This window comes from Myotis davidii, unplaced genomic scaffold (assembly GCF_000327345.1).
Source record: "Myotis davidii unplaced genomic scaffold, ASM32734v1 scaffold750, whole genome shotgun sequence".
In the NCBI taxonomy this organism is placed as follows: domain Eukaryota; kingdom Metazoa; phylum Chordata; class Mammalia; order Chiroptera; family Vespertilionidae; genus Myotis; species Myotis davidii.
Genome location: NW_006282814.1, coordinates 453,978 through 464,076, shown reverse-complemented (window position 1 = coordinate 464,076; position 10,099 = coordinate 453,978). Strand labels below are relative to the sequence as shown.

The window sequence follows — 10,099 nt, the reverse complement described above, 5'->3', positions numbered from 1 at the left end:
CTCTTTATCTGACTTTCAGTTCTAAATGATAGCCTTGCTGGGCAGAATAATCTTGATTTAAGTCCTTGCTTTTAATATTTCTTGCCACTCCCTTCTGGCCTGCAGAGTTTCTGTTGAGAAGTCAGATGACAGTCTTATGGGAGCTCCCTTGTAGGTAACTAACTGCTTTTCTCTTGCTGCTTTTAAGATTCTCTTTTTGTCTTTAAGCCTTGACATTTTAATTATGATGTGTCTTGGTATGGGCTTCTTTGGGTTCCTCTTGTTTGGGACTCTCAGTGCTTTCTGGACTTGTAAGTCTATTTCTTTCACCAGGTAGGGGAAATTTTCTGTTATTATTTCTCCAAATAAGTTTTCAATATCTTGCTCTCTCTCTTCTCCTTCTGCCACCCCTCATGCGAATGTTGGTACGTTTGAAGTTGTCTCAGAGGCTTCTTACACTATCTTCATATTTTTGGATTATTTTTTCTCTTTTTGCTCTTCTGATTGAGTGATTTTTGCTTCCTCATATTCCAATTGTTGATTTGATTCTTGGAATCCTCTACTCTAATATTGAATCCCTGTAAATTATTTTTTTTATTTCAGTTAGTGGATGCTTAATTTCTGACTGGTCCTTTTTCATGTCTTTGACATTCTCACTAAGGTCCTTGAGAGTCTCACTAAGCCCCTTGAACCTCTCTTTGAGTCCTTTGAAACTCTCATCAAGATCCTTGAGTAACCTTATAATCATGGTTTTGAACTCTGTATCCAGTAGTTTGCTTGCTTCCGTTTCATTCATTTGTAACATGTTTCTTTGTCTCCACATTTTGGCTGCTTCCCTGTGTTTATTTCTATGTATTAGGTAGAGTTGCTATATCTCCTAGAATTGGTAGGGTGACCTTGTATAGTAGATGTCTTGTAGGGCCTAGTGTTCAGCCTCCCCAGTCACCTGAGCTGGGCACTCTAGGTGCACCCCTGTGTGGGCTTAGTGTACGGTCTTATAGTTGAACCTCTATTGCTGTTGGCCTGAAGGTCAATTTGCTATGAGGACCAGTTGGGGCTACAGTGGAAGAGCAGCTGTGTAGGAGGCACCCCTGTGTAGCAGGACTTGCTTCACTGGGGCTTTGGTGCTCGCTGAGTCTGCCTTTTGAGTGTGTCACTTGTGGATGTGTAGAGTTGTAGTTTGTGATGGTCTGAAGCTGGCCCCCTGGTGCACTGGCTCTAGGGTGTCCCAGGAGGTGCTAAGTCAGCCACTGCCTGGGGCCACCTGGCAATAGATACAGAGAGGTCTGCAGAGGCTGCTATTTGTATTGGGCTTATAAGTGCCCATGCGAGGCCCAGCTGTGGAGCAAGGCAGGCTGGTGCTAGTGGTGAGTCTTAAGCCTCTTACTGATATGTTTGGGGCATGCTGACACCAGCTACTGCTTGTTTGAGAGATTTTAGAAAAGTCTGAAGCCTCAGCCATGATAGGCCATTCATATGGGAAAACCACTGCAAACAGCTTGGGTGGGGCTGCAGATTGGATGGGGCAGGGTCTCAGAATCACCAGGGTGGAGTGAACAGTGTGTTCCAGCTAGTGAACACTCAGATATGGCTGCCAGTCAGCTCTGTGACACCAGAGCTCCCAGCACAGGAACAGTGACCCTTGTGAGCTCCCTGATCTGGGAGAAAGCTGCCCCTGAGTTCCTGCTCCAATACCAGACAGTCTAGTTCCTCTCCGTATGTTGGGGTGCTGCAGGCCCTTGAGCATCTCGGCCTCCTGGTGCTGGAGCTCAGAAGGTGTGATTCCGTGTAAGTCCGTGTGCCTTGTCCTTTAAGAGGAACACCTGGGTCTGCAACAGCCTCTGTGTCACTCAGCTACAATCCCTGCTGGTTTTTACAGCCCAGAGTTACGGGAACTTCTCTTCTCAGCTCTGGAACCCTGGGCTGGGACCCCTTGCTCCACATGGGAGGCCTTTGCAGCTGAGATCTCCCTCCTGATTTAAAAAACACCACAGGCGGGTGCTGGACCAGCCTGTTCCATGCCTCCGCCCCTCCTACCAGCGTCCATGTGCTTTCCTCTTTACTTCTCTAGTTGTAGGGCTTCCTTCCAACCCAGTTTCAGGCAGTTCTGAATGATGTGGTTCTGTCTTTTAGTTGTAATTTTGATGTGGTTGTGGGAGGCCGCGAGTACCTGCGCCACCATCTTGGTTCTCCGGGAATTTCGATTGCTCCTTTTTCAGTAGAAACTTGCTCTCATTTATGTGTGTCAGCCTCGTGGACCTTTGAGCACATGAGCTAGATGTTCTCGAAGTTGTCTTTGTTTTCTCCTGGTATTCCTTTGATCTGGGGTGCTCGTGCCAGCTGGGCCCACTTGGCATGGCGAGGCTGATGGGGGTTTGTGGGATGGGGCTGGTTTGTGGGGAAGGGTGCCTAATGCTCAGAGCACCACTTGGGATAGAATCCCGTAACCTGATGACCTCTATAAGACCCCAGCCCCTCCCCGCCTCCTCTCTGGATTTGTTGGAATCTTTATGCCTTTGGGCTCTTTTGGAAATATCCCCGGAGTCCAGGCCTGTGTTTCCTTTCAGCTTTGATTTCTCCAAATGCACCTCTTCTGCTTCCTGCAACTCCTCAAAGCTCCCCGTTCACTTACAGCTGTGTTCCTGTGTCCTGGGGCTCCTTCTGTGGGAGGGCCGGGTGTGTGCTGCCAAGCTCTGTGAGCTCGCTGGACTGCGACAGAGGTGACATTGGGGGCCATGTGCTCAGGATGTGGGAGAAGCGTGCTGGGGCCCGCAGAGGTGAGGTTGATCTGTGAGGCGAAGTTAGACGCAGGAGGCTGCTGGGACGGACGAGGCAGGGCCTGGGTGTGGAAGGTGTGGGGTCAGGTGTGGCCTTTGGGTGGGGTGCTGGAGTGTGCTCCATGTGCTTTGGGTGTGGGTGCAGCATGTGTGCCTGTGCCAGCACCGACGTGGGCGTGGCTGGGACCCTGGCCTCCTCTGCCGTTGGCTCTGGTTATGATGCTGTGGGCATGAACTGGCCTCAGAGTCCCATGTCAGTGTTTCCCTTCAGCAGTGCTGGATCCCAGGTGCTCCAGGAGGCGCCCTCGGTGTGCGCAGGGAGGGGAGCACGGGCACTGCAGTGGCTGGAGGTTGCTTTGGCTCTGGAGATCTTTTTCTTTTTTAACCCTCACCCAAGGATATGTTTTTCATTGAATCTAGGGAGAGAGAGAGGAACATCGCTGTGAGAAACATCCATCGGTTGCCTCTGTGCGTGCCCCCACTGGAGACTGAACCCGCAACCCGGGTACGTGCCTTCACCCAGGAATTGAACTTGTGACCCTTCAGTGCCCTGGACAACACTAACTAACCCAGCCACATCCACCAGGGCAGAGCGCTTTCTGTCCCCTTCCCCTCCCCTCCCCCTTCTTTGTGCTCCCTGAGCAGGAGGAATGAGGGAGTGACCCCCTGGGATCAGCAGGCTCTGTGAAAGGCCGTGCCCTGTCCCGCTCAGCTGTGCCTGTCTCTCTAGGACCGGAAGCTCACCAAGCTCGAGCGGCAGCGGTTCAAGGAGGAGGCCGAGATGCTCAAGGGCCTGCAGCACCCCAACATCGTGCGCTTCTATGACTTCTGGGAGTCCAGCGCCAAGGGGAAGCGGTGCATCGTGCTGGTGACGGAGCTGATGACCTCCGGGACGCTGAAGACGTGAGTGTGTCGCCTGCCTGGCCGCCTGGCCCACCAGGGCCTCAGGGTGGGCTCGGCCCAGGGCGCAGGGCCCACAGCAGCCGGTGGTCCTGCCTGGTGTTTGGTCAGCACTCCTGCCTCACAGGGTGCCCTGCTGGGTGACAAATGCACGGCCCACCGCAGTGGGAAGCCCTTTCACACACGAGCAGCCAGTGACCGGCAGCCCCGCCCCCCCTTGCAGGTACCTGAAGCGGTTCAAGGTGATGAAGCCCAAGGTGCTGCGCAGCTGGTGCCGGCAGATCCTGAAGGGGCTGCTGTTCCTGCACACCCGGACACCCCCCATCATCCACCGGGACCTCAAGTGTGACAACATCTTCATCACTGGGCCCACCGGCTCCGTCAAGATCGGCGACCTGGGCCTGGCAACCCTCAAGAGAGCGTCCTTTGCCAAGAGTGTGATAGGTGAGCTCAGCTCTCCCAGGCCCTGCCACCCCCGCTCCCCCCTCTTCCCCTCAGCCAGGCTGTGGCCTCCGGGCCGCGCGGGGCTGTGGGTCAGGTGGTGGGGCTGGCGCCTGTGGGCTGTGGCACTCAGGCGCAGGAAGGCGGCCTGAAGGACAGAGCGGTTGGGGACTCCGGCTGGTGAGGCTGGAGCGCCCTCTGCAGGTGGGGAGCCCAGGTATTTGGGCCTGGAGTGAACAGGTGTCTGGGTGGGCGGGGCCTGGGGCTTCAGTGTGGGTGCGGCTTACTGGCTGTGCTGGCCTCTGCCTTTCTCTTCCTCCTCTGAGAGCCAGTCCGCAGCCTTTCTGGGCAGAGCCCTCAGAGGAAGGGAGGGGGAGAGAGATATTGGTTGACTGCCCCCTGCACGCCCCCTGCTGGGGATCAAGCCTGCAGCCCCAGGCATTGCCCTGACTGGGAATCAAACCTGCGGCCTTCTGGTTCATGAGATGATGCTCAACCACCAAGCCACAGCGGCCGGGGCCCTGGCTGCAGTCAGGGGAGACAGGGGCGTCTGGCCTCTGTGTGTGGCCATAGTGGGGTCCTGGCAAGCAGGGGGTGCTCTTTGTCCACAGGGTCTAGGCCTCAGGCACTGGGCCCTCCTGGCTTTGCCAAGAGAGGGCTTGGAGGGGCTTTGGGGCAGCTCTTTATGGGGTTCAAGACATCTGGAACACACTAACGTGCTGCAGGGCCTGATGGCTCCCAGCGGGGCTCCATGAGACACCACAGAGATAGCTGTGTAAACCCTCAGCTGAGGACATGTTTCCACTGCTTTGAGAAAGAGGGAGAGAGAGAAATATCAATGATGAGAGAGAATCATTGGTTGGCTGCTGCCTGCACTCCCCCAACCCAGGCATGTGCCCTGACCGGGAATCAAATCTGTGACCTTTCAGTGCACGGGACGATGCTCAACCATTGAGCCACACAAGCCAGGGCTGTGGTAGAAACATTTTGAAGACAACCCCCCTCTCGCCATATGCTTTCTAACACAACAGCTAGTTCATGGTATTTTGCATCTGCTTTTTAAGAAACTTGGACCTTCAGAAAACCTTCCATAGTCAGTGGAGAAGTTAAAAAGTAGCCTCACTGAAGAGGATGCCCCTTTGTGTTTAGCTTGACAGATGCTCAGTTGGACTTGTTCTCACAAAAGGAGTGTGATTATTAGAGCAAAAATTTGTTACAGAAAAACTAAAAAAACCTAGACCAGTGTCACTAAGGAAAACCGCTGTCACAGCTGCCAGATGAGTCCCGTCTGTGCTCATGGCCGCGCACCGTGAGGTCAGCGTGTGCACACGTGTGTATTTTGTGTACTTTACTCTGCCTGTGGTAAGTCTTCACGGCCTTAATTCAGAGTGAACATCATTTTAAAACCTTGTGTCTTGGAACGCATGAACGGTCTCCGCCTGGTACCTGCCAGCAGTGCCCGTGCCGTCCTGGTCTGCTGCCCACGCTCTGCCGTGCGAGGGGCCTGTCTGGGGATGTTGGGGCTCTTCTGGGTTTTTGCCATCTCAGCTGTTCTGTGGTGGCCACGGGTATTGTCTGCTCTGGTTCCCTGGGCCTGCGGAGGGGAGTGCGGGCTGTGCTCTGCCCTGAGAGGCACCCAGCGTTTCCCCGCTCTGTGGGCGGGTCCAGCCAGAATCAGGAGGGTCCTGGGTGGGCTTTTGGGAACCTCTGTCTAAGGAACAGTCCTGTTTGAGTCGGGGCTCCGGGACCTGCTGCCCAGCACGGGGCGGGGCGGGGCTCCGGGCCGCTGACCGCTGACCCTGCACCTGTTGCCCGGCACAGGCACCCCCGAGTTCATGGCGCCCGAGATGTACGAGGAACACTATGACGAGTCCGTGGACGTGTACGCCTTCGGCATGTGCATGCTGGAGATGGCCACCTCGGAGTACCCCTACGCGGAGTGCCAGAACGCCGCGCAGATCTACCGCAAGGTCACCTGTGTGAGTGCAAGTGCCGCCGCGGGAGCCTCGGAGAGCCCGCGCTGCAAGGGGAGGGGCCGCGCCTTCTCCCATGGGGAAGACGGAGGCGCTCCGGCTCCAGCTGCAGGTGGAGCCGCAGCAGCAGTGATGCGAGTGCTGAGGGCAGTGCCCAGGGCTGCCAGGGCCTCAGCGCTGCAAGGCTGGAACCCCTCCTCTGGGCCATGCCAGGGACTGCGGGCGTGTGAGTCCCCAGGATTTAATCAGACAGACCAGGGTTCTCCCCTGCAGCCGTTCTGCCTGGGGGAGCACAGCGGGCGCGGTTCCGGGCCCTAGTCTGTCCCTGTCTGCGCCTGCAGCACTGGGCGGGCTCCCCAGACAGAGCGCTCCCTTCTGTAGGCTCCTGGCTTCTGCAGAGGAGCCTGGTTCTTGCCACCCCAGGCACCAGCCCACTGCACACTCCCGAGCCAGCCTGGGGTTCGCTGGCTCTCACCTTCAGTTCTCAGTTCTGAGTTAGTGGTCACGTGTGAGCTCTGAGCCCCTCCTGCGTGCTGCTCAGGCTTTGGGCTTCGAGGAGGAGAGCAGGGCTCTGGTTGGAGGCCCCGGGGTGGGTCAGGACCACAGTTGGTGCAGCTCCCTCTGCTGCTGGCAGGAAAGGCTGTGGGCACTTCCTCCAGGATGGCGGGGCCTTGGTGTTGGCTCTGGGTGTGGGAGGAGCCGCCTGGAGACCCTCGTTCTGGTCCACCTGCTGGCCTGGGAGATGGGCTGAGCCCCGAGGGCGTGCTCCTCGGCCACCTGGTTCTCCCAGCAGCCCCACTGCCCTGTTGGGCCCCAGAAACAAGCCATGGCCAGGTCCCGAGGCGCCTGTGGTACCCATACTGGTTTGGGAAAGCAAAGCACAGCCAGACAGCATGTCCCCGAGGAGGCAGCGGGCAGCGTGTTCCTGACCTTCAGTGTGTCCTCGGGCCAGTGACACCTGTACTCCTGCCGTCAGCTCACTCCTTGTGCACCCACACTCGGCCCAGGCTCTGGGGGGATCACTGTGCCCTCGGCTTTCAGCTCCCCTGGCTCCGTGCAACGAGCCCAGACATGGCCCCTCCAGAGCCGTGCCTTGTTCTTCTGGCACAGTCTTCACCGGCTTTGGGGGCTCCGGTTTCTCAGATGTAAGTGGCAGTGTGCCCACCTGCCTGTGATGGTTCCTCAGACCCGCCCACAGGGTCCTCCCTTCCTCCCGGCAGCAGGAAGCCTCTTGCTCTGTGGCTTCGGGGAGAGGCACAGCTCTTGCCTCCACGGGGAGCACTCTCCGCTCCTGAAGCCCAGGGTCCCGTGTCAGACTCTCGCCCGCATCAGACACAGCACGACCCCCGTTGGCTACGGGCGTGGTCCTGGGGGTCAGGGTTTGGTGGGTGCAGTGGGGCCTCACCTGGACTGCGGAGTTGTGGGGCATTTTCTGGCCTGTCCCCCCTCATGGTGGGAAAACGCGCTCCCCATTCTATACATGAAAAAGGACATCGGGACGGCCTGGGAGGGGGGTCTTGCTGAAGGAGAAAGAACATGATGGCTGAGCCCTTACTGTGTTTAAATGTTTAGCCCCCGGATGTCCCTCAGGCAGCCCCTCGCTCCTGCAGATGACAGAGAAACCCTGCGGTCTGGCCCCGTACCTGCAGTACTGTGCGCTTTTGCCCGCACCGTGGCCAGGCTGCACGGTGACTGCCCGCTGGGCTCTGGTCCGTGTGGATGCGTGGCACACCCTGGCACCCCTGCCTAAAGGTCGTCTGGCCTGGTCGCTGCCACAGAACTGGATGGTGGAACTGAATAGCACAGTCGTTTGCAAAAGCCTTGAGCTACGGGCCTGGGAAATCAGCCCTCCGTGGGCCAGGGCCTCGGCGGCCCTGCGTCAGCCGCAGTGGCGCCCCTGAGCAAGCGCGTGGGAGAAAGGCTGGCCTGGGAGGGCCTTTCCTCCTTCCGCCTCCAAGACCCTCGGGCAGATCCATCAGCCCCGCCTCCTCCATTCTCCAAAGTGGGTGAGGGTCCCCACTTCCTTCCCCAGCTCATGCCCACAGGTCCCCACCCGAAGCCGGTCTTCGGGGTTAGTGTGAGGAGAGTGGGGGCCCTGGGGAGCCCAGTTCCGTGTCAGGTGACGCTGCTTATCTCTGCAGGGCATCAAGCCGGCCAGCTTTGAGAAAGTGCACGATCCTGAAATCAAGGAGATTATTGGGGAGTGCATCTGCAAAAACAAGGAGGAGAGGTGAGTTCCCAGCGGCACTGGGCCCACTGAAATCTTTCCAGCTGGCCTGCAGAGAGCTTCGGTCACGGGCGCCAGCCCGCTGCAGTCAGTGGGACGCACTGGAATACACTCCTTGACCTTGGGGACTGTCCTGGAGCCCTCTTTTCATCTGCTGGGAGCTTCCGGCCCACCAGGGGGTTCCTGGGGCCTCGCTCTGCCCCTTGCCTTTTCTCTGTGTGTTCTCTGGTGGATCCGTCTGTTCCGGCTTGCAGGATGCCCCCGTGCCCAGCCTCCCTGTGCGGCTTATCTTGCCCTCTCCCCTGAACTCCAGGCTGCACATCCCATGCACCTGTGTCTGATCCATCCAAACCTCCTGCAGCTTATCATGTTCGAGTCCGGAGGCCGCCCAACCGCCCACCTCCTCAGGTGAGCTTTCCTCCTTCCCCTCTTTCCGTTCCTCCCTCCCTCCCCCTGCGCCCCTCTCCTCTGCCTTCCCCCTGCCCTTCCTTTCCTGCCCATCTTTGCCCTCCCGTCCTCCTCCTCCTCCTCCGCCTCCACAGCCCTCGCCTCCAGCCCCATGTTCAGTCACTGTGCCCAGGGTTGGTCACTGCCATTGTCCACAGCTGCCGCCTCTGGGCCGGGCCCGGGCCCGGGCACTTCTCCCCCGCAGGTCGTCATGTTGTGTTCGCTAAGGAGAAATGCTAAACAGTGAGCTCCCCCTCTCAGCAGTGCAGGAGCACACAGGGTGGGAGAATCCTCGCACAGACCCTGTGAGACCGCCTCCTAGCCAGGATGCCAGCGCCTGCCAGGACCTCGCCGGGTCCCCTGCGTGTGCCGGCCCTGCAGGGCTGGGCTCTGGAGCTCGCAGCCGTGGGGACCAGAGTTGACCCTGGCGGAGGCTGTGTTGGGGCAGTGCATGGATCCATTCCTGCCGGACAGCAGCTAGTGTTTAGAATGCTGGGGAGCAAAGTGATTACCATGGCAACTCCCAGCCGCTGTGCCTGCCCTGTCCTGAGGAGCTTCCAGAAAACCCCTGAATATGGTTCCAGATTCCAGGTCCCATTCAGTCCTATGGAGCCAGGTGTCTGACGCGGGGCCCCCTGCCCCACAGCGGCCCGTGTCCGCACCGCAGAGCCTGGCTGACCGGCCCTCCCTGGGCTCCTGGGCTCTCACCCTGGGCATGCTTCCTCATTATAATCAGAGAAGAGCCTCAAATGCTGCCCGGTGAGATGTGTCAGGAGCCATCTTGTCCCCCCAGGAGGCAGGGCGTGCACTGGTAAGCTGCTCCGTGCCCCCTGGAGGCAGAGCAGTCGAGCAGGTGGTCCAGACGGTCCAGAGAGCGGGTGGCCTCCGCCCCAGCAGGTGTGCCCTCAGCTGCTCCCTCCCCAGGTACGAGATCAAGGATCTGCTCAGCCACGCCTTCTTCGCGGAGGACACGGGCGTGAGGGTGGAGCTGGCTGAGGAGGACCACGGCCGGAAGTCCACCATTGCCCTGAGGCTCTGGGTAGAGGACCCCAAGAAACTGAAGGGCAAGCCCAAGGACAATGGGGCCATAGAGTTTACCTTTGACCTGGAGAAGGAGACGCCAGATGATGTGGCACAGGAGATGGTAAAGTGACACTCACTGCAGTGGGCTGTGGAGGGTGGCGGTGGGCGTTGGTGGGCAGTGGAGGGTGGCGGTGGGTGTTGGGTGGGCAGTGGAGGGTGGCGGAGGGCGTTGGTGGGCAGTGGAAGGTGGCGGTGGGCGGTGGTGGGCAGTGGAAGGTGGTGGTGGGTGTTGGTGGGCAGTGGAGGGTGGCGGGCGGAGGTGGGCAGTGGAG

General features: G+C 58.6%; 1 protein-coding gene across 1 annotated transcript in view; it reads left to right on the top strand.

The window, feature by feature from the left end:
- Window positions 1–10,099, top strand: part of WNK2 (WNK lysine deficient protein kinase 2) — a gene marked incomplete at its 5' end in the record, with an annotated part of 154,305 nt that overhangs the window by 37,781 nt on the left and 106,425 nt on the right. The window contains 5 exons of the mRNA XM_015561175.1: window positions 3,487–3,659; window positions 3,880–4,100; window positions 5,919–6,076; window positions 8,212–8,300; window positions 9,669–9,893. Of these exons, the coding sequence (XP_015416661.1) occupies window positions 3,487–3,659; window positions 3,880–4,100; window positions 5,919–6,076; window positions 8,212–8,300; window positions 9,669–9,893 (866 nt within the window). The remainder of the gene's footprint in view (window positions 1–3,486; window positions 3,660–3,879; window positions 4,101–5,918; window positions 6,077–8,211; window positions 8,301–9,668; window positions 9,894–10,099) is intronic.